The 24,945-nt window shown below is 39.6% G+C and overlaps 1 protein-coding gene across 1 annotated transcript; it reads left to right on the top strand.

Annotated features, from left to right (window-relative positions):
• The first annotated feature begins 4,810 nt into the window (after nt 1-4,810).
• Nucleotides 4,811-21,680, top strand: LOC135082229 (glucose dehydrogenase [FAD, quinone]-like). The gene is made up of 11 exons (XM_063976998.1): nt 4,811-4,893; nt 5,927-6,169; nt 8,379-8,550; nt 9,024-9,223; nt 16,389-16,516; nt 17,225-17,402; nt 17,562-17,819; nt 18,217-18,365; nt 20,340-20,505; nt 20,842-21,031; nt 21,501-21,680. The coding sequence occupies exons 1-11, from the start codon at nt 4,876-4,878 to the stop codon at nt 21,614-21,616; spliced, it is 1,818 nt and encodes a 605-aa protein (XP_063833068.1). The 5' UTR covers nt 4,811-4,875; the 3' UTR covers nt 21,617-21,680.
• Nucleotides 21,681-24,945: the final 3,265 nt, after the last annotated feature.

Here is a 24,945-nt window from a genome sequence, read left to right as displayed (position 1 = left end):
TTGAAATCTAACTTGTCTTTATCAAAATTACAAAATAAATCTAGAGCCATTTTCAGTTTCGTTGTTAACAAAGCGTTGAATGGCGCGCCCGGAGAGGCTTAGTTCAAACGATAATTGCAAACGTTGTGATAAGGATAGAGACATGCGATTTTTGGTTTTACGAAGGTAATACGATAGAGAATAATACAAAGTAATAAAAATCACCTGTTATAGGGGCATTCTTTGGAGAAATTTATCAAATAACGAAAAAAACACGAATTTAAAAGCAGATTTTTTTCAAAAAGTATAATTTGTTATTACCTATTTGTTGGCCTTTTTTGTGTATTTTATGTATTTTTTAGTATCGCCTGTTATTTAACATTATTACTGTTTTTATTTTATCAGGATATACCGCTTACTTTAAAAGTTATTACGTTTTCTTTACAATAAGTAATTGGAAGAAAAAAAATTCTACAAAAAAATTTAAAAAAATCTCAAAAATTTTTTGACCTCTTTTTGTCGATAAAAATAGGTCTAGTTTCATCTATTTTCATATGTACACTTTAACGTGACTTACACTGTATAGTACAAAAATGCTAGATAAAGTATTTGGTAGATGAGTGTACTCGATGGAGGTACATTGCTTTTTCATTGATGATAAATGAATCCCCTACATTCATATGGAGTTGTAGGATTAAAGTAAGTTGATCAAAACTCAATTATTTTAAAATTTATTTTCTCAGTATCGTAATATGCAAGTCGCTCAGATTGCTTGCATCTCCCGTGCAGTCATAAGCGTATCTCGGGCCTGATTTCCCGTAGCAGTGCGGCCATGATTGTGAATGGCATGCGTTTGGCGGGGAGGTGTAAACGATCGCTGTAAGTCCACCGGATTGTTTGTATTCGGGTACTGTAGGGAGATAGCCCATGATTGTGTTGTATTTGGGTACTGGATTAAAGTAGCCCATGATGTGTTGTATTCGGGTACCGGATGGAGGTAGCCCATGTTTGTGATATGGTGTAAGAAACAATCGGATGGAGATGAAGAGTATTGTGTACTGCTTTGCTGACCTTAGTTATTATGATGCTGTAGTTTATTGAGTTTTGATGGACCTTAATCTCTATTGTGTTTTGATAATGTATCAAGCGATCGCTAGGTAGATAGTAGCGTACGTGCCTCGCTGTATCGCTGCCGCGTTTCCGAATAGTCATCCGTTAAAATCTAACTGATCGTTGATTATTTATTTCGTATTAAATTCTTATTGATTGTGGGAATAGACGTCTATTATCTACTGCAAAATGAGACTAATATTTTTTTCGAGTTTTCCCGCCATGTCTGACCCATTTTATAATGAGTCAACCCATCTACTTTCGTTTCAAATTGTGGAAATCTATGATGGTGACCGTTATGTTTTAAGATCCCTTATTAACAAACGTGTATTGAGTATTCACATGATCGTGTTAGGACGACCCCTGAATGCCCAGTACCTATTGAGATTGTGAGGGAAACGAGTTGAATGACTAAGTTCCATCTAGTTAATACAAGCACAGGTTTCTCAATCGTTTGGTCGGAGATTGTACCAGAATATCGTAGCCGTAGCCTATTATAAACCGGTGTCTGCTCTGAGTAGTCCGTGGGAATTCGGTAGTGCGATAGTTCTGGGTGGTGCAGTAGGATCTGACAGTGTGTAGCTAAGATCATAAAGTCATTGGTTGATTGACTTAGACTCCCGAGGTAGGGTAGCAAAATGTGGACCGCGATTGTGATACCTGGGACTCATTCGATTTTTGAAGTAATTTTTGGTAATGATGATTTACCACAATGGTCTTAGTGACTTCAATGTAGCAATTATTAGGAATTGTGAATAGTAGTGATTGGATTCCTAAAAGCTAGGTAGTTTCTAATAGTAGTGATTGGATTCCTAAAAGCTAGGTAGTTACTAGTTAGAAACACTAGACATCTACTTGAATGGCTTTTATTTGGAAGAGTGGATAGAGTATAGGAAACTAAAGTAGTAGAAAGAGTAAACTTTCTGCAACTAGAGTAACTAGTTGCAGAAAGAATATCTAATAGTACTGAAAGTTTATTTTCCTCATTTCTGAAAGCACATAAGTTGCTTGAAATAGGATTGGCCGAGCGGATACTGTGCTGTTCTTTTGGTTTTTTTCAGATGATCACACGAGGACGTGTGACACGCAGGATGGCCGTGTCGCAGACGGTCATGAGTACGGACACTAAAGTGAAACGCAACCGCGCCACCTAGCGATGCATCGGCGCAACACCGTTTTGGCGCGCTTCGACAGAGTCGTAACGGTCACGGCGGGACGGAATACGGATCGAATCGAACTCACTTTCGCTCCGGACGCCGACAAGAGAAGACATCGTCACGGAACTGTCCCACTATTCACCTAGTGCCTATTTTATCGCTCGACGAAGTCTACATTGTAATACTAAGAACTAAGTGCTGATTTTGAACTCTGTTTGACGATTATTAAAAGTGTTCGAACACAAGTCTCATTCTCATTGCACGATACTAGGGCATGTAATATCGGAAGGTTTTCAATTCCGATATTGGATTCCGATATTAGATCTCAATATCGGAATTCCGATATTAATATCGGAATTGAGTTTATGTATTATAAATTAATATTTGGTTATATTCGTAAGAATTCTGGATTGTTTACAATAAGATAATGATTTTAATCAAACTTTTTAATTTGGTACAAAGCAGCACTTCATAAAATTGAAGTTTTTTGAAACCATTTTTACGTAAACATAAACAACATATTTTTACTTAGAACAAGCCCTACCATCAACCAAACCGAACAGAAAAATCTGCCCCCACCGGGAATCAAACCCGGGACCTCTACGTCTGAAGCAGGTGGTCTTACCACTAGACCACAGAGGCGGTTGCATCCAGCGCCTTCCTGCTACCTTTATGAGGTCGCCGGTCCACCTTGTGGTTATGAATCCTACGCTGCGCTTTCTGGCCTCCACTTCAGGACCTTGCTGCCTCATCATCCGTCTGTTTTGCCTATTAAGGCAGAACCGTGGAAAGACCTTATCACAATGCTCGAATACCTTAATCGAGTCTCCCAACAGGTAGGGCTTCGGATGAACATGGAAAAAACGAAGCTTATGTCGAATGTCCATGTTGTCCCTTACCCAGTTTCGGTTAGGAGCTCGATTCTCGAGATTGTTGACAAGTATGTCTATCTCGGACAAACGATTCAGCTGCAATTTCGAGAAAGAGGTAAATCGTCGAATACGTATACGAAAGTCTTCAATCAGTGTGTTACCGCAGTGATGATATACGGCTTGGAAACGTGGCCTTTGAATATAGGCCTTATAAATAAGCTCAAAGTTGCACGGCGTGCTATGGAGAGAGATAAGCTTGGTGTTTCTTTACGAGATCTAATCAGAAATGAGGAGCTCCGTAAACTAACTAATGTCGCTGACATAGCTCGACGGATTAGCAAGCTGAAGTGGCAATGGGCAGGGCACATAGTACGCAGAACTGACGGTCCATAGTCCATACTCCAGTAAAATTAATATTTGAAAGGGAGTTGAGATGTCGTTCTTTGTTGACCAAGTACCTATGACAAATGCTAAAATTGATTTAGAACAAGTTAAATTAACCATAAATAGTAAATAGTAAATACTTCAATAGTTTAATATATTAAAATATTTGCAGTGGGACAAAAAGTGATGGTGAGAGACATGAGAAAATCATTGGTCTTTGCCAATCATGTACTTTGGGCTTTGTGGCAGGTTGTGGCGAGTTTAAACGCTTTGTTTAAAATCTCAATTAAAACTTTTATCTGATTCCGATATTACGATATTGGATCGCTCAATATCGGAATTGAAATATCGGATCTCGCATTCCGAGATTCCGATATTACGAGATTCCGAGATTCCAATATTCATGCCCTACACGATACCCTATTTCGCCCACAATATATTAGGTTCGAATTCCTGACGAGCCGACATTAAATATATACAATTTGTTTAAAGCTGCCACACGGTTTTGTTATGGTGCCTTGCTTTTCTCTCTAGAGTTTTCTTGCCTTGTCTCGCCAGAAGGATATCTTAGACTTGTCATGCTCACTAAATTGTCTCTGGGGTAGTGGCGTGTGAGGCGGGTCGTTACAACATTCCCTATAATATAGTCGAGTGAAGCGATAGCTGGTTCACACGTCGTCTGTGAACAGGTGCTGCCTTCGGGGACTGGTCAAGGAAAGATATACCTGTCATAAATATGTATCAAAACGCAACAATTAACCTAGAAATGGCACTAAAGAAATATATTCAAAACTGCCACGCGGTCTCGTGCTAAATGGGAGTCTTAAAGGCCACCTATCAACGGCAACGCGTGGTATGTAACTTGCTTCTGAATGTACTGTAACTTCCTACTTTTTTATATTTTTAAACCGGCAGACAGTGGTGAGTGAGTTTGTTGCGGCTCTTCTTTTTAGCACTTGCCAAATGTTTGTCTCGAAGCGCTGGTAGGGCAAAAAAATGAGACAATATGTAAAAGCTCCAAGAGCATTTGACGATTTGTAGGTAAGTAGGTATGTACTAATTTAATTAATGTAAACAAATAAGGATAATTAAGATTAATTTTGATTTGATTTTGATTACCTTATCTTAAAATATTCTAGAAGTACGAACCTAAGTTTTGATGTTACCGCAGATATTACGCAATAAATAAATTGCTTGTTTATTGCAGTTTTTATCAAATGCAATATTATCACACTAGTTCTGATAAATAAAAATATCTTTATCTTTAAATGCAATTATATATAAGAAACCCGTAGCAATAGTGTTTCAAATTGAGTTAATTACTTTATTTATATTATTTCATGAAATTATAAGCCACTGAACGGCAGACTAAAATGATTCTATCGGCTCAGGTAAGATATTTTAGCATTATAATTTAACTAATATCAATATTCTTAGTTTTTTAGAGCTTAATCAAGCTTAATTAATGAGTAAACCGTTAAATTATGAATTAAAATAAGTGATCACTTGCTGCAATATCCTAAAGCTGTCGAATATCCTTTAGATATTCCACAAAAATATGTCAACTCTTAGTCCGCGCCACATTTCACATGGAATATTTGTTAATATTTTAGGTATTCCAAAATTGTTAAATAACAGCTCGCAATGTGCTTTATTCATCACCGATTTACATTTTTGTAAACTATTTTTCAAACATCTTATTTTTTTTTAATGACCCAAAACGTCATTCCCTAGGCATGTCCGTACTCCAAAATTTTGTGTTTTGGAACCCATATTTATAGAAACATCAACTTGATCCTTTGTATTAATTAACGAATAATCTATTTAAACGTGTATTACACCAAGTTCTATTAATATTTTGCGGTTTCAATAAACAACAATTTAATTTTCTTTAGTTGAAAAAGAGTCCACAGCTTTTAGCGTCATTCCCTCGCCACGCACTGATTTTATAATTTTGCGCTTTAGTATGTATTTAGAGTGAATGACATTAAGTTGAGTTTAAAGTACGATACGAAGTTATCCTTAGACCATACTGGCTTTGCGGCAGCCGTTTTTTGAATTAGTGCAAACGTGCCAGTTGTTACGAAAACATATTTTATGTTGATCCAGTCACTTCGCCAGTCCCTAGTTGAGTAGTTTTATTGATTACAATAGGAAATTGTATATAATTTAATAGTATTTACGTGTGGTTTTTCGGCTATTTTCAGCACATCGTATTAAGCATGTTATAATATAAAGTTAATCTGCATTTGTGTTAAGTTTTACTCCAAATCGTCAGTCCCTAGACCGTCAGGCCCTAGCTTTAAAAGGCGTTAGGGACTAAGTTACTAGTTAGGAAATGCTGTTTTTTATATAATGATGCACGTTGAACTAGAAACTGCGTAATGGAAAATTTGTATGCCACTTCTCGCTTCCCATTTCCAGGACTGTCAGTGTCCACTAGTGGACGAGGGTATATCCCTGGTCAACTCTCCGATATGCAGTGGCACCTTTACCTTCATGGTGCTTCTAGAAGCATTTCTCAAGGGGCGCTGTAACATCGCTTCGCCTTGCAGCAGAATCCAGTCGCAGGAAGAATTGCGATCGGAGTACGACTTTATTGTAGTGGGAGGGGGATCAGCTGGGGCTATCGTGGCAGGCAGGCTCAGCGAGAACGACAAGTTTAAGGTAATCTTTTTAGATCTAGAATCTTGAATAGAGCATGTACCTACCTACCTAGTTAATATTCGGAAGGTTTTGAATTCCGATATTAGGACTCAATATCTGAATTCTGATATTAGGTAATATCGGAATTCAGTTTGTGTGCTATAAAATGACTATTTGTTAGAATCCTGGGTTGTATTACAATATAATAATGATTTTAATGAAAGCCTTAAACTTGGTACAAAACAGCACTTCATAAAATTTAAGTATTTTAAAACCATTTTTACGTTATGGGTATCCATTGAATTTGATTACCTACTGATAATGGGCCAATATTGACTAGCAAAAATTTAAGTGTTTTTATAAAATCACAGGTACCTATCAAATAAACTTTTACTCCTCCCTCATGCATGATATTACCCTTCAACCAATATAGGTTAGCGGAACGATTTTTAGAGTCATTCAAGTCACATGTTACAAAAATTATAGTGTGAAAAAACTTGAATATGCTTGTAATTTGTACAACTCACAAAACCACGAGCCATTATCATCATGTCCACTGCTGAACATAGGCCTCCGCCGCGCTGCTGATTTCGACAATGGCCGGTTGGTGGCGGTCTGCATCCAGCACCTTCATGCTACCTTTATCATCATCATCATGAGGTCGTCGGTCCACCCAGTGGTTATGAGTCCTACTTTGCGATTTCCGGTACGTGGCCTTTACTTCGGAACCTTGCTGCCTCATCGTCCGTCAGTTTTGCGTACTAATTGTCCTTGTCACAATGCTTGAATACCTTAATCGAGTTTCCCAACAGGTAGGTCTTCGGATGAACATGGAAAAAACGAAGCTTATGTCGAATATCCATGTTTCCCCTTACCCAGTTTCCGTTAGGAGATCAATTCTCGAGATTGTTGACAAGTAGGTATGTCTATCTGGGACAAACGACTCAGCTAGATAGTTTAATGCAGTGTTTTTCAACCTTTTTCATGATGCGACCCCTCTGGTATGAAAAAATATTTCGCGACCCCCTGACCGCTCGCTTTTTTTTATGCATTTTATAATGTTGCAAAGACATCTTTGTTTCCCTACAACATAGGGACCGAATATTTCAATCCATACAACATTTATGCATTTGGATAAATTAGATTTCGGATAAATCTATCATTATAACTTTACTGAGGTAGTTTTTTTACTACTTCTCGCGACGCCCCTACAGAGGCTTGGCGACCCTCCAGGGGGTCGCGACCCACAGGTTGAAAAACACTGGTTTAATGCAATAGAGAGACTAGAATGCGGTAGAGATGAGATAGATGGTGATAGGATAGAGTAAGATGCAATTTCGTGAAAGAGGTAAATCAGTCAGTAAGTCTTCAATTAGTGTGTGTGTTACCAGTGATGATATACGGATCGGAAACGTGACCTTTCAATATAGCCTATATTGAAAGGTCAGCACGTTTCAACTTTGAGCTTATTTATAAGGCCTATATTATTAGGCCTTATAAATATTAAGATCAAAGTTGCACAGCTTGCTATGGAAAGAGATTTGGTGTTTCTTTACGAAATCAAATCGGAAATGAGGAGCTCCGTAAACTAACTAAACTCGCCCGACGGATTAGCAAGCTGAAGTGGCAATGAGCAGGGCACATAGTACGCAGAACTGACGGTCGATAGTCCGGTAAAATTAACATTTGAAAGGGAGTTGAGATGTCGTTCTTCGTTCACCAAGTAGGTACCCATGGCAAATGCTAAAAATGATTTAGAACAAGTGAAATCTATACTACTAATATTATAAATGGGAAAGTAACTCTGTCTGTCTCTCTTTCACGTCAAAACTACTGTACCGATTTGAATCAAAATCAATCTGATTCCGATATTAAGATATTGGATCGCTCAATATCGGAATTGTAATATCGGATCTTGCATTCCGAGATTCCGATATTCATGCCCTAATCTTGACCCTTCTATGCTGGTATAGGCGCGGCTCTAAAGTTAAGTAACCTTCGCAAGTAAATTAACTTAAGTGGTTAAGTTTGATAGAAATCGCAAAATGTCCTATAGGACAGCGCTGGATAAAAAAAAACCTCTGAACATACCTATCTCCCGACAGTTTTTCATGTCAACGTCCCAAATCGTTTCAGCTACAATCCAGCTGTCGAACTCGACTTAAGCAGGGAAGTGGTTTTTTCTCAAACATGCAAAGAAGATAAATGACACACTGTTTTTCTTTTTTAGGTGCTACTAATAGAAGCCGGCGATCAGGAACCTATAGGCGCTCGCCCGCCCTCCTTCTACAGAACGTTCTGGTCCAACGAGAATGTAGACTGGAGGTATCGGACAGTGCCCGACAACTACTGCCTCGACCAAGACGGGCAGGGATGCATGTGGCCGAGGGGAAAAGTTCTCGGTAAGTAGGTAACATGCTCAAACTATATGTCTACTTTCAAAATTTGTTCTAATCATTACTTATGCTAATCCAAGCTTGAGCGTTCCAGCTCCACGTCCAATCTAAGCTTACTCGTACGCACGCATTCTGGTACCTACTACAGATGTCGCGTTTAACTGAATACCTACGTTTCTGCGATAGGGGAGAGGTAGGTACTTATGGGGTTACATGTGACGTAACAGAGCTGTTATGGTCCATGTCCTATTGAGCGAGCATCTGAGCCTCTGAGGTTTCGCTCGCTGATGCGTTGAGGTACCAAAAGTACCCTCCCATACCGCACCACTATGGCACGACCAGTTATACCCTATACTTCTCTACGAGATACCGCTCAGCATAGAAATGCTTTGGAAACTTACCAACTAATTATTATTTCTTAAAAAAATGCATTCTTTGATGACCCAAGCTCCTTTTCAAAATACCAGGCTAACTTTCAGGCGGGTCCAGCGTGCTCAACGGCATGATGTACCATCGAGGGCACGCAGCCGACTACGAGGACTGGGTCGCGGCGGGGGCCGAGGGCTGGTCGTGGGAGGAGAACAAGCCCTACTTCGACATGACGGAGGGCAACAAGCAGATCGGCTCGCTAGTGAGCGGGGAACACCACTCAGCGTCTGGCCCGTTGCCGGTGCAGCAGGTAGGAACTGACTATTTAATATCCACGATAGCCACGATAGCCGAACGGTGAAGGGGTCGGACTGGCCGACTCGAGATCCGAGAAACGCTAGTTCGAATACCTACCACCGCCGCTCGACTAAGTATTGTGGTGAGCCCACTCGTAACACAAGCTTATTTAGCTTAACACGAGGGGCTAATGGGACTATTAGTAATTTGGGCAATACAAATTAGTAATAATCTTAAAAAAAAAAGACTAATTTCCGACTAGACCTTAGGGTAAAGTACAAATTATTACGGAGTAGAAACGATTTGGTCAGTTGTCACTGTGCTAGGAAATAAAAAAATACGTCTTTTATTACCTCACACGTTTCATATCTAATCTTGGCACCGACTCCAGAAGTATCAATCATGCTAATTAATTCGTCCTAATAAATGAGTAGCTAATTAGGAATTATTTTTTACTTTTTAGTGCATGTTTTATGGAGTCGGTTCTATTTTTGCTGAAGGGTAAATCCGCGAAACAGTAAAAAACTTATGTTCCGATCGATAAAAAAAAATGTTGTAGTTCTGGTAAATTTAACTTCTGAATAACGATTCATACACGTTTCCACCATAAGGCCCCATGATCCATATTGAATAAATACTTCAAGTTATTTTGATAATCAAGAAAACACGCACTAAACATCATTACCATCACAGTAAAAGTACTGACGTTTGCCGTTGTCTTTTAAATTTTTTTATTTTACCTATACACAGACCAGATTTTGATTATAAATTTAAAATGTACATATTTACCGTGACAAAATAACAAAATTATATTGAAATCGTATTAGCCAATAAAATGGAATCATGAATTGAAATATTGTCACGAGAAATCGTCATTGCCATCGCGGCAGCATCAAAGGTTCTTTAATGTGGCCGCGACGCGACTTATCCCCGCTTGTGTCCGCGCGTCCCACTCTTCAATTCGTTGCTCGTAACAGAACAGAATGCACGTAAAATTTACGGAGCTCCGAGACTTTTTAAACTCCGAAAACGAGAGACACTCGCAGTTTGTCATCGGCTCGCATCATTCCCATTTTGTGCGATTTGGTAAGTTTTATATATCGATATTTTTCTAATAATTAGCACTTTGTAGCATGTGATTACAACAAAAAAATGGCGATATTGAGGTGTCCCAATAGTGGTGACAATTATTTTTATATAATTTTAAAATCGTTTACGTCATTACCATTAACATCATTACCATATCATTTAGGCTTATGGTGATGACACTTTGTATATGGTAATGATGACTATGAATGGTTTCCTAAAATAACAATGGGACAAAACGTCCCCAGAACTGTAGCACTTTAATACCTACCTTATAATATGATAGTACATGATAATACTATAATTTTATTATATGACAGCTCAAGTGTGACATGCATGTCTCAGAAAAAAGTTATATCTAAAATAAAAATCCATAAGCAACCCTGAAAAAATACATACAAAATCACTTTTGACCAACTTCAATGGGTATCACGACAGCTCGGCTGAACCATTTAAGAACCTAGTAAGAGCAGCGGAGTAAATTTTACAGGAGCGCGAAAAAACACATTTTCGTTTACCATACTGGTATACTCAAACTTTTGAAAACTTTTTGATGTTTATTTTGAAGCTTAATAATTTAACTATATATTTTATAATAAATTAATTAGTTAACTTTTAAATAGCAAGTTTTATGGCCCTTACTAACACTCAAATGGTTTTCTTTTTTTTTTTACTTCGTAAAAACCAGAATCTAAACCTAGTATGAGCGCACTTCCTAGGTTTTAAAATGGTTATTGGGGTCAGGGTCCATTTCAATCATACCACAGGTCGGTCAAAACAGGAAGTGATCACCGAATGGTAAGAGGCACATTGAATATCAGACCCAAGCTGGAGAGGCGTCGACTGATGAAGTCTACGCTCCACCCAGCGCCCATCCAACTCCAAAACCCCAAAACCTTTCAGCTCGAGTTGTAAAATCGTTTCGAATGCCTAGGAGACTGTGAAAATGTGGACGAATACAATGACAAGTTCGTGGAAATTGTTCAAACGACTAGGTCTAAGTTCTTTAAAACCGTCGTACAAAAGGAACTAAAAAGATCTCTGACCTCACCAATAAACTTATGCAAGAGAGACGGAACTTGGTTCTGCAGTCCTCTGAAGATGCTGCTCAGTATCGGCATCTTAACAGACAGATCTCCAAGTCCAAGACAGTTCGCAAGGGATCTGTCTATTGGCCAAAGCCAACTGACCAAGCTGAAGACCGAGGATGGCAGAGACATCTCGTTGGGGCCTGAGTTATTGGAAGAAGTTAAGAAGTTCTACGGACAACTATACACGAGTGTATGTACACCTGTCACAAATCTAGCCGGAGAGCCAAGAGCTAGATTGACACGTCACTACACCGAAGATATCCCGGACGTCAGTCTGTACGAGATTAGAATGGCTCTCAAACAGCTGAAAAACAACAAGGCACCGGGTGATGATGGAATCACGGCTGAGCTTCTAAAAGCAGGCGGAACGCCGGTAAAAGGATATTCAGAGGCTGTTCGATTCCGTCATACTCGAGGGAAAAACGCCTACGGCATGGCACAGAAGTGTGGTGATACTCTTCTTCAAAAAAGACGACAAAATCTTGTTAAAAACTATAGACCCATCTCACTTCTGAGCCATGTCTACACCCGAAACTATTCACCACCGCCCTGGAAGATGTTTTCAAGCTTCTGGACTGGAGCGGATTCGGCATAAATATCAACGGCGAGTATATCACCCACCTTCGTTTCGCGGACGATATCGTAGTCATGGCTGAGACCGTGGAGGATCTAGGCACAATGCTCGATATCCTCAGTAGAGCCTCTCAATAAGTGGGTCTTAAAATGAACATGGACAAGACAAAAATCATGTCAAATACCCGTGTTGTACCCACTTCTCTGAAGGTTGGAGACACTACACTCGAAGTTGTTGACAATTATGTATAGGTACCTGGCACAAACAGTCCAGTTAGGTAGGTCCAACTTCGAGAAAGAGGTCAATCGTCGAATCCAACTCGGCTGGGTAGCGTTCGGGAAGCTTCGCAATATTCTCACGTCCGAAATACCGCAGTGTCTCAAGACAAAAGTCTTTGATCAGTGTGTGTTGCCAGTGATGCTAGGTTTTTTATGGTCGGGAGGTGGATGGACACGAATTTTCATTTGCCAGTAAGGCACATTGACCATTATAAAACCTAGTATGTTCATGCACTTACTAGGTTTCGAAATGGTTTATGTTACTTACTGGTTTTTTAAAATGGTCAAATTGGGTTTGTGGTGTAGTTACTAGGTTTGGAGTCCCTTGCCTTTTAGGCTTCTAGTTGTTTGATCGCAATTTCTGTCTTTGTATTCGGTAGGTACCTTAATATTATGTAGCTTTATGCTATAAAACGAAAATCTGAAAACATGTCCCTTACTATGTTCTTAAATGGTTCAGCCGAGCTTGACCCCGGGACAATTCGACTCCTGTGACAACTCGACCCCTGCGACAACTCAAACCCTGCGACAACTTGATTTTTTTCAACACTCAACACTTTTGACTTACTTCAAATGGTTTCACGACTGCTGGACCCTACGACAGCTGAACCCTACGACCACTCGAACCCTCCGACAACTTGACCCCTGCGACAACTCGATTAAATTACTTTTGACCTACTTCAAACGGTATCACGACTGCTTGAGCGTTAAGAAAACTCGACCTGGACACCTCGATCCTTGCGACAAGTCGATCTCTATTACAACTCGACCCCTGTGACAAGTCGAACACTGCGACACGTCAACCCCTGCGACTACTCTGAGCATTTATTCTAGATTCTGTTCAGGCATTGATTGATGGAGCTAAATGGTTTACAATAAGTATCATAGTTGTCATCGGGGTCAAACTGTCGTAGGGTCCCTACGATAGTTCGACAACTGGACCCCTGTGACAACTCGACCCCTGCGATAACTCGATTAAATTAATTTTAACCTACTTTAAACGAAGCTCGACCCTACAAAAACTTGACCCGGACAACTCGACCCCTACGACAAGTCCAAAATATTCAACTATGATACTTATTGTAAGCCATTTAGCTCCATCAATCAATGCCTGAACTGTATCTACAATAAATGCTCAGAGTAGTCGCAGGGGTTGACGTGTCGCAGTGTTCGACTTTGTCACAGGGTCACAAGTATAAGTTGTCGGAGGGTTCGAGTGGTCGTAGGGTTAAGCAGTCGTAGGGTCCAGCCACTAGCGGCGTAAGGGGGGGGGCGGTCCGCCCCGGTTGCCACTCATCAGGGGGTGACAAAAGTCACGCAGATTAGTACTCACTGGCGCTAGTATAACAAGGATATGCCATGATTGGGGGGGGGGGGGGGGGGTGTTTCGATTGGTATCATATAGCTCATTCGAACTAACACCTTTCATTCATTCAATCGGTAACCCAAAAGAGGGGGTGCACCAGACCATTTTGGGGTGTCTTACCTCCCCGCTATATGTATACCCAACTTACTTACATTAAGGACTTATGACGGGGGGTGCTGTGCTGTGCTATGCCCCGGGTGCCAACCCATGCTACGCCGCCACTGTCCAGCAGTTGTGAAACCATTTGAAGTAAGTTAAAAGTGTTGAGTGTTGAAAAAAATCAAGTTGTCGCAGGGTTTGAGTTGTAGCAGGGGTCGAGTTGTCACAGGGGTCGAATTGTCCCTGGGTCAAGCTGCCCTTTGAAGTTGGTCAAAAGTGATTTTGTATGTATTTTTTCAGGGTTGCTTATGAATTTTAATTTTTGATATAACTTTTCTGAGACATGTCACACTTGAGCTGTCATAATTATAATAAAATTATAGTATTCAATTCAATTTATTCATTTAAAGATAACAATGATCCACATGGTTAGTAAATGGGTGCCTTATACAACTATGTTAGTAATTTACTTATTATAACATACCACTAATTATCCAACCCGTTCGGTAAGAAGTAGCCGAAGGAAATGTCGGATAATAGGAGAGTCGTACCTCTCCGCCACGGTCTTCAGGATACTGTTGGGGCTCGCCCGTATCCTACTGAGCAACGAGGCAGTCTTCTTGCATAGGACAGCAAAGAAGCCGTCAGTATGCGACTGAGCAAACATTTCCGAAGCACTGCAAAAGCGAGGCAAGCCCAACAGCACCCTGAAACCGTTGTTATATTGGACCCGAAGGACGCTAAGCGATTTCTGCGAGTACGTGGTCCACAGGTTTTCCGTGTATAGACTCTGACAGTATGCTTTAAACAGAGTGATCTTGACCATGGTCATTACATCGGGCAAACCTGCGAGCCAACATATTACACCTTACTGCCAGCGCCCTTCGTTCCCTCTCGATATCAACATGATCTTTAAGGTCATCAGTAACGTAGTGTCCGAGATATTTAAATTTAGTGGCTCTGTTTAACTTTACCCCATTCAGCAAGAGGTCGGGTACCACGTTTGGACATTTACTGGCGGCCTTAAATACCATGTATTCGCTCTTCTTCACATTATACAATAAGCCATGGAATTTAGCATACGCTTCACACACACCCACCATCTTTCTGAGAGCCCCCATTGTTGGCGCCAGCAGTACCATATCATCAGCGTAGCTTATGTTGTTGATACAAACACCATCTACCCAGCATCCGATACGCATACTGCTAAGGGCAACAATGAGGTCATTTACGTATAGGTTGAAAAGCCTGGGAGACGTCAGCCCACCCTGTCTCACCCCGCACTGCAACCCATACTCCTCAGAAAAAACGTTAGCCCATCTTACGCTGTTAATCTGGTTAGCATACCAATAATGGAATATTTGTGATACTTCTGACGGGACGCCCTGCCTCCTCATCTTATCCCAAAGGATGTCATAAGACACAAGATCGAACGCCTTGGAGAGGTCGAGGAAGCATGCGTAAATGGGAGTCCCCTGATCCGTGTAGTACCTGACAGTGTGCTTAAGACTAAGGATGGCGCTCTCGGTCGACAGTCCAGGCTTAAACCCGAATTGAGCATCATGTGATTTTAAATATTTATCTAGTAGAGAGTCAAGCACACTGTCAAGGACCTTTGCCGTATTGTAGCTAGACAGATCGGTCGGGTATTAGCATGGTCTATCATATAAGGTAGGTATTAAAGTGCTACAGTTCTGGGGACGTTTTGTCCCATTGTTCTTTAAGCTTTGTTTTTAAATCAGAAGGTTTTTTATTAGTTTACGAAAAGACGTTTTTTTTTTTCATTTCTTGTATGTTGACTATTGTGTAAGTCTAAGTAAGAGTACCTAGGCATATTTTTCAATCAAAATCCTCATTGGTGTAAATATATATTTTTTCTGATTCTGAATAATATTAGGAACGTAAAAAATTTTTAACTAATGTCCGTATTGTTCCAAATTCAATAAATTCATTAAAATATTGAATACATTTACTTTTATTTCCAACCCATTCTTTAATAGGTACGTGCTTAGCTAGGAAAATAACAGATAAAATTGGTGTTTAGCTAAACAATTATATTTAAATTTTAGTTTTTAAGTAATTTTAATTTAATGTATTACTATAAAATTATATTTTGTCATCACCATTAACATAAGATCATTACCATTTTAATAAAATCATTACCATTAGGAAAACGTCATTACCATTTTGTGAAAAAATATTTGGACGCTTGTTATTTCTAAAATCACGATTGAATCTAAGGGCCTCACACTTATCTAAAAAGCTCATTGCTTAACCTTTCAGTTTAAGCTAGTTTGCACGCATCCCTGTAAAGTTTTTCAAAAAACGTAAAATAAATCTCGCGGAATCAAATCGGCGGATCCACCCTGAAGCAATTTCTGCTCAGGCCTGGACTCGCCGCTTCTTGATTCTCTCCCTGTGATGGAGAGATTTACCAATTTAGCCCCAAACTTTTCACATTAGGTAGGTAGGTATCTAATGTCTGTACTATTACTTATTCTGTGCTAATGTTTATGGCACAAGATAAAAATCTTAATTCAAAATCCGCTCGGGCGCTAGTTTTGTAATGTGCTGCTTCTATCATTAATTCATAAAAGGCTGTTTGGATTTTATTTTGCACTATAGCTCCATACATCTACAAATTGGAAAAATATTAATTCTTCGATCAATTCGAACGTTTCCAGTTCAGATACCAGCCGCTAGCCGCGCACGTTCTGCTGCAAGCCATCAACGAGAGCGGGCTACCCGTCATCACCGACATGAACGACCCATCCACCCCCGATGGCTTCAGCATCGCGCAGACCTTCAATGAGTAAGTGATAACACCATAGGCCACTGCCTATTCTCACTAGAAAACAGTTCAGATACCAGCCGCTAGCCGCGCAAGTTCTGCAAGACATCAACGAGAGCGGGCTGCCCGACATCAAAGTATTATATGCCAAAATTGTTGGTTCTTAGGCAAACAATGTATGGAGAACGAACATTGTCCTTTAAGATACATACAAAAAATACCCTTATGTCCGGGACTATATTGATGACAAGGATGCGTGGTCAGTTCAGTTTGCAAATATTTGATGTAGGTACTTGAATTTAGTTTTTCTTATCGTTAGATAATTCCTGGCAATTAGTGGTGACTGCACTCAGGAGGATTTGATGAGTGCTATGGACAACGCCACTCTTGTGACGAAGTTTTGGGCTGACACTGTGTAGGTTTGTTGTCGACACGAAAAGAAGAAGTGGTGACTGAGTTTGTTCCGGCGTTTCTTCTTAGCACTTGCCATAATTAATTATGTTTGTCTCGAAGCGCTAGTAGGGCCCAAAAGATAACAATGAGACATATAAGTAAAGTGCCCCATAAGGGCTACCTTTTCTTATAATTTTTTGCTATATTTGACGTTTATAAGTGCCACTTGTGGTCTAAACTGAATAAATATTTTTGATTTTGAGTTTGATATCAGAAAACTACTCCATTCAATTATTGTTTGAATTTATTTTAATAAAGTTTCTACTATCTTTATAGAGACGGCCAAAGGTACACTACAGCGAGAGCCTACCTGAAACCACATTCAGAGAGGCCCAATCTGGACGTGAGGCTGAAATCTCATGTGTCCAGGGTCCTATTCGAAGGCATCCAGGCCACTGGAGTGGAGTTCATAGATGAAAATGGTACGACTCATACCGTGAACGCGACTAAAGAGGTAAGTGACAGCACTAAGGGTATCTTATAACCAGATATTATACATAATATTCCAAGATAGAAGACAGCATAGTCTTCTCCCTTAGTCTCTCCGAGATCTTACAACTTTAAAAGTACTTGTAAAGTTGTAAGATACCTATAATATTCCACGTCTTTCTAGGTCATATTAAGTGCAGGTGCACTAAACAGTCCCCATATCCTGATGCTGTCCGGTATCGGGCCGCGTGAGATTCTAGAACCTTTGGGCATCCCAGTGATCGCTGACCTGCCAGTCGGACAAACGCTTATGAACCACTATGGAATCACTTTATACTTCTATCTGACTAAGCTGAACGATACCGATGTGCTTGACTGGAGTGTGCTCACAGAGTATCTATTAAGCAGGCAAGGACCGATGACGGGTACTGGTATAACTCAGGTAACTTTAATATTATTTTATTTGATATTAATGAAATCAAGAGTACCTAAGTCTAATAGGATTGCTAAAGTAGGCGTAAAATACCGAACTTAAGATATCGCACATTTTAATGGTGTCCAGAAAATGCATTGATACGCGTGCGTGCTGTAATTAATTAAGTAGTAATCGACTAGCAAATGTTATAAAGATATTATAGGCCTAAAATTAATACCTGTTACTTAGGTAACTTGTAAAAAATCTCAGTGAGCATTATTATATCTAATGTTTTTCAATTTCGTTAATTTTCCTAAAAAAAAAGTAACTGAATTTGTCGCGTCAGAAAACGTAGCTTTAATTAAAGAATTGTCTGTTTATTAACAAACACAATGTTTACTTAAGTGTAGGATTTTATTTACAGCTTACTGGTCTACTTTACTCAAGTCTTGCGGACCAGTCTCGTAAACAACCCGACATTCAGTTCTTCTTCAACGGATTCTACGCGGAATGCTCGAGAAATGGCGTCATCAACGAATACGCTGAGGGCAGTAACGAAGGGAGGAATGTTTCGTAAGTATAGGGGAGACCTAGGAGAGTTGTGACAGAGGTGAGTTGTGACAAGGACGATTTCTCCTTACTTAATATAGTTAGGAAGCTGGAAAAAACGCTTGTTTGTCGCTTTTAAGACGCTCTTCTTAACTAAGTACCTGCGGGCGGCGCTAGAGGCACGGTTACGTAAATATGACGCCTGTGTACAAAAAAATGCGAAAAGTAAGTTTATCGTCAAAATTTTATTTCAATTTATATCATGTTTTAGTATATGTGCACTATACACTATTTTTTCTCAAGTTGCATGGTTATTCAGGTCTCAAAATGTAGCACTGATATTTTGTGTGCGTATCGTGTTTAGAAAATAAAAATTATTTTTCGGACCAAGTCGTCATTTTAAACACCTAGGAGAGTTGTGACAGGCTGTCACAACTCTCCTAGCTTACTTAATTTTTCTGATGGGTCATTTCCACGATGTTTTTAGATGGTTTTTGTGTGTTAGTAGGTTCATATTTGTATAATTGCCTGCTGCTACTTTTTTGGTTCTGAATGCCTAATAACTATACATGAATGCCATATAGAGGAACTGCTTGCTGGAGTCGAAATATAGGACCTGGCTTATGAAGTGATTAGGTTAAAAAGGGTTAAAGTTTAAGATATGTTGCGACCTCTTACAATCTAAACTTGTTAAGATATATTAAGAAGAAAGAGGCTTATCAAGTAAACCCAGAAGGCAAAGCTCCGTCTATGGATTATACCACCGTGACTATTTTATTTTTACAGAAGAGGAAGAAAATATATTAAGTGACTATATTAGCTAAAAAATAATTTAAAAAAATCCAGTGTCGTGGGAGAAAAATGAAAGCTGGAGAAATGTGGCTCAATCTGTGTAACGACATCCTATAACTACTTGTTTTAATTGTTACTAAAGGATGATTGAAGTACTTTTTTGCTAAAAAATCATATTTGATTGAATATTATGGTATTTTTATAACTAATAGATGAAATACAATGCTGTCACAACTCACCTCGGTACCTGTCACAACTTACCTCGGTGCTAGGAGAGTTGTGACAGAGGGAGTGGTCTTAGATTTTGGTGATTTTCTTAGAAACCCTAATATTTTAGTTAACTTTGGTGATTGTTTTGAAAACAGAAGGAACGGCGCTACATTAATTTGTATGATTCATAGCTGTGAAATGTTTTTTGAGCGAGATATGGCCCCTAAAGTAAAAATTGTCACAACTCTCCTAGGTCTCCCCTACTCGTACTTACTATGTAGGCGAATACATTTCCATAGTTCACAGAACTATACTCTTTCAGCCATAAAAGCTAAGCAATTAGGGCTTCATGTTGATTTATTAAAATATAAATCTTACAAATACATTTAAATTTTTAAGAAATAGAAAAAGGGCTCCTGAAAAATACATTTGAAATGAGTAGTTAAAGGACAAAAAATATGAGGGAGAACGGTAAGCAATTAGATTCTAATGATCAGAAGACGCAATAAATACTGAAAATTAAAAACTCGTCGCTGAAACGTTGACCGAAACGAGCAACACGTTGGGCGCCAATTATATCAAACTCGTACTTTGCCATAGCAAAATTTTATACAGTACTTACATAGCGTGAACATTAATTAATGGTGCAAATACGCGGAGGACAGTTAAAATTACATAATAATTCATCATAGGTAAGTACACATGAGTAAATTGTTAAAGCCGTTTGGTGACGGCAGAGTAGTACATTTGTCACCAACCCCTACTCTTCCCGCGGGTGTCGTAAGAGCGGCGACTTAGGGACTACACATCAAACAGTAAGAGAACGGGCAGCAGCGCTCTCTGAAAAGCATAAATCTTTTAAACTGCGATCTCCAACCCGCCTGCCAAGCGTAAGGATTATGGCAAAACCCTCCACTATAGTGGAGGAGGCTCATAGTCCAGCGGTGAACTGTGAAGGGCTGTTGATGATGATGATGAGTTTAAAATACCTTTCAGTGCAAACGCAGCGATCCTCCTCCCCCGGAGCGTGGGCCGCATGGCCATCAACTCCACGGACCCGCTGACGCCGCCGCTGTTCTACCCCGGGTACTTCTCGCATCCTGACGACCTCGTCATGATCCGGGACGGCGCTAGGTACTTGCAGAGGATCTTTGAGAGCGACGTAGGTTTCTCATTAACATCCAATAATTAAGTAATGGTCGATGCGATGAGTCTGAATACCTTTTTTATTTTTGGATCTACAACATTTTCGAATGTTGTGTTTGCACACCGGTGTCCGACCCGTAAGGGTGCAATAATATGATCAATTTTATCGAGAAATCCACTGAAACAAACAAAATTTTTGAAACCTAACAGCCAATCGTTTAAAGATAAATACCATGGAAAAAGTTGTAGCCAATTCATTTCAGAACGAGAATCAATTATTTTTTGGGTCGTAGTTTGTTTTACACTGTAGCTACTGTAATATTTATGAATACCTCTAATCTTGTTTTTTCAGACCCTAAAGAATAAGTACGGCATAAAACTGGACAACAAGACGACGGAGCGGTGCTCCGGCCTGGCCGAGTGGTCGGACGACTGGATAGAGTGCATGGCGCGCGTCAACACCGACCCTCAGAACCACCAGATCGCGACCGCTGCGATGGGGCTCGTTATTGACCCCACGCTTAAGGTCTACAACGTTAGTGGTGAGTAGGTTTTAGGCTGATTAAGTGTTAGGGGAAGGGACGAAATACATGTCATGTGGAAACCCTGTCTGGCCCAAATAATCAATGAAGTTTGGGTCTTTGTAAGCTGTTATTCTTTACCAACGTAACTGATAGCTGACTTTGCAAACGTGGGACGGCTTGGACGCGACGCGACTCACCTGTGAGCCTCGGAACAATAAAATTTTTCGGATCTGTGGATAAGATACGACAACCCCGTTAGGTACACATCATGACCTTTAAGATTTAAATGAGACGATTTTGAGCCGATCCTGAGTGTTTGATAGGAATAACTTTGTCAGAAGTGCCGGTGAAATCGTATCGCACTTAGGTAGCGAATTTCATGGTCTAGAAGAGTTAATGATCTCTTGAAACGATCGATGAATTTTTGTACCGAAACATAGCGCTGTATCTTTTGAAATCCTCATCCTCATTTTCTCTACATCGTCAGGTCTTCGAGTGATAGACGCGTCGTCGGTCCCCACGTTGCCGACCGGCAACCCGCAGGCCGCCATCATGCTCGTCGCCGAGAGGGGCGCAGCCTTCATCAAAGACCAGTGGGAATAACAAATCGGCATTCTATCTAAGATATCGCATCATTCTTTCGGACCGAAATTTTTGAGATTTGTTATTATAAGTTCGTCGTTCGTTTCAGCCGAAAGACGTCCACTGCTGGACAAAGGCCTCCCCCAAGGATTTCCACAAAGACCGGTCCTGCGCCGCTTGCATCCAGGTACTTCCCGCGACCTTTACCAGATCGTCGGTCCACCTAGTGGGAGGCCTGCCCACGCTACGTCTTCCAGCTCGTGGTCGCCACTCAAGAACTTTCCTGCCCCAGCGGCCATCAGCTCTTCGAGCTATGTGCCCCGCCCACTGCCACTTGATTTTAGCGATTCTGCGGGCTATGTCAGTCACTCTGGTTCTCCTACGGATCTCCTCATTTCTGATTCGATCACGCAGGGAAACTCCGAGCATAGCACGCTCCATCGCTCTTTGGGTGACCTTGAGCCTTCTTATGAGGCCCATACGTGGTCGCTTACTATGGGCCTCATATTATAAGTTACCAACAATTAATTTGCTTTTTTCATAAACATACCCTAGATGTAATTACATTTCTTTAGCTTGCGTGAACATTCGAACTTCAAAATAAATTAACGAAATAGACCGAATTGAGGTGTCAACATTAACGTTTCCTTATGTGACGATCTAATTAAGTTTATGTATAATAGGCGATTGACGTAGCTATAATAACATGCTATTAAAACATGCCAAAATTAATTAGGTACACGGTAGTCTCCCGCTAAGTCATTTCGTACGCACATTTATTATAGTAGTTTTATATCTGACACTTATTCAGAAGGATATCTTGGACTTGTCATGCTCACTAAAATGTCTTTGGGGTAGTGGTAGTGGCGTGTGAGACGGGTCGCTAAATTCCCTACAATAACATTTGCGACGTGCTATTTTGGACCAACAAAATGAGAACATACCTACCTATACCTACTACCGGCAAGCTCCTTTGGCATTCAGAAACCGCTCGCTCGCTGGTCGTTCACTGGGCCTCGACCAATGTCGTCTCACCCGGTGGGCTAGTACCGCGCTGTGGGCGGAACAGTGGTGTCAAATTCGAGCTGAGGGTATGCCCGGAATATAACTGGCCAGAAGGTTGGAAAAATCAGGATAGATGGCGCGGGGCGATGGTCAAGCTTACAGCGTTGAACCGGCGCGGGACGGCGGTCAAGCTCACAGCGTTGGACCGGCGCAGGACGGCGGTCAGGCTCACAGCATTGGACTGGCGCGGGGTGGCAGTCAAGCTCACAGCACTGGACGAGGTAGACGTGTATAATACAGTGTGAGTCACGTTAAAGTGTACATATGAAAATAGATGAAACTAGACCTATTTTTATCTAAGACTAGCTTTCCGCCCGCGGCTTCGCGCGCGTGGACTACATTATCTTCATATTTTACGGAACCCTATTTTTTTCCAAAATAAAATATAGCCTATGTTACTCGTGGATAATGTAGCTTTCGAATGGTGAAAGAATTTTTAAAAACGGTCCAGTAGTTTTTGAGCCTATTCATTACAACCAAACAAACAAACAAAGTTTTCCTCTTTATAATATTAGTGTAGATCTAAGATGTCAAAACATTTTTGAGATTTTTTTAAAAAAAATATAGAATTTTTTTTCTTCCAATTACTTATTGTAAAGAAAACGTAATAACTTTTAAACTAAGCGGTATATCCTGATACAATAAAAACAGTAATAATGCTAAATAACAGGCGATACTAAAAAAATACATAAAATACACAAAAAAGGCCAACAAATAATAACAAATGATACATTTTGAAAAAAATCTGCTTTTAAATTTGTGTTTTTTTGGTTATTTGATCAATTTCTCCAAAAAATGCCCCTATAACAGGTGGTTTTTATTACTTTGTATTATTTTCTATCGTATTATCTTTGTAAAACCAAAAATCGCATGTCTCTGTCCCTATCACAACATTTGCTATGATCGTCTGAACAAAGGCCTGCCACAACATTATTCTCCGCTACAGGTAGAGACAATTTTAATTTTAACTAAAATGCTTATTTTACTTCGAAATCTTTTGTTTTTATTTGAAATCTAACTTGTCTTTATCAAAATTACAAATCTAGAGCCATTTTCAGTTTCTTTGTTAACAAAGCGTTGAATGGCGCGCCCGGAGAGGCTTAGTTCAAACGATAATTGCAAACGTTGTGATAAGGATAGAGACATGCGATTTTTGGTTTTACGAAGGTAATACGATAGAGAATAATACAAAGTAATAAAAATCACCTGTTATAGGGGCATTCTTTGGAGAAATTTATCAAATAACGAAAAAAACACGAATTTAAAAGCAGATTTTTTTCAAAAAGTATAATTTGTTATTATTTGTTGGCCTTTTTTGTGTATTTTATGTATTTTTTTAGTATCGCCTGTTATTTAACATTATTACTGTTTTTTATTTTATCAGGATATACCGCTTACTTTAAAAGTTATTACGTTTTCTTTACAATAAGTATTTGGAAGAAAAAAAATTGTACAAAATTTTTTAAAAAAATCTCAAAAATTTTTTGACCTCTTTTTTGTCGATAAAAATAGGTCTAGTTTCATCTATTTTCATATGTACACTTTAACGTGACTCACACTGTATAGTACAAAAATGCTAGATAAAGTATTTGGTAGATGAGTGTACTCGATGGAGGTACATTGCTTTTTCATTGATGATAAATGAATCCCCTACATTCATATGGAGTTGTAGGATTAAAGTAAGTTGATCAAAACTCAATTATTTTAAAATTTATTTTCTCAGTATCGTAGTATGCAAGTCGCTCAGATTGCTTGCATCTCCCGTGCAGTCGTAGCGTATCTCGGGCCTGATTTCCCGTAGCACACAGTGGTCCCGATTTAATAAAACATGGACATTGATGCTAGAGGCACGAAAATTTTTTTGATGGTTACTGCTATGATAACTAATAAGGCAAAAAAATATTACAATCCTACGACGTCTATTTCGTAGTAAAAAAAAATAAATACATATTTTTTGTATGGAAGAAATTACGTTTCTGTCAATTTTTCGAAATTCTTTAACGATGTCAAGATGCCGATCACACATGTTATAAAACAAGTGATTCTGAGTATTTCATGCGAAGATACTTGTCACTTATCTCTGCGTACTTTTGAGTTATCGAGGGTTGAAAAATCGATTTTTTTATATTAAATATTTCCACGAAAAATTGCCAGAATTACAATATGGTGTATAAGGGACACCTTTGATGACACATAACAACGACTCGCACTCGCGCGCGCTCGTATGCATTAACTTTTACTAAAATAAAAAAAAATTTAAGGGAAATACTTAATGCAACGTTGTA

This window comes from Ostrinia nubilalis, chromosome 21 (genome assembly GCF_963855985.1).
Source record: "Ostrinia nubilalis chromosome 21, ilOstNubi1.1, whole genome shotgun sequence".
NCBI lineage: Eukaryota > Metazoa > Arthropoda > Insecta > Lepidoptera > Crambidae > Ostrinia > Ostrinia nubilalis.
The sequence above is the reverse complement of the archived record's forward strand: the minus strand, read 5'-3'. Positions and strand labels throughout refer to the sequence as shown.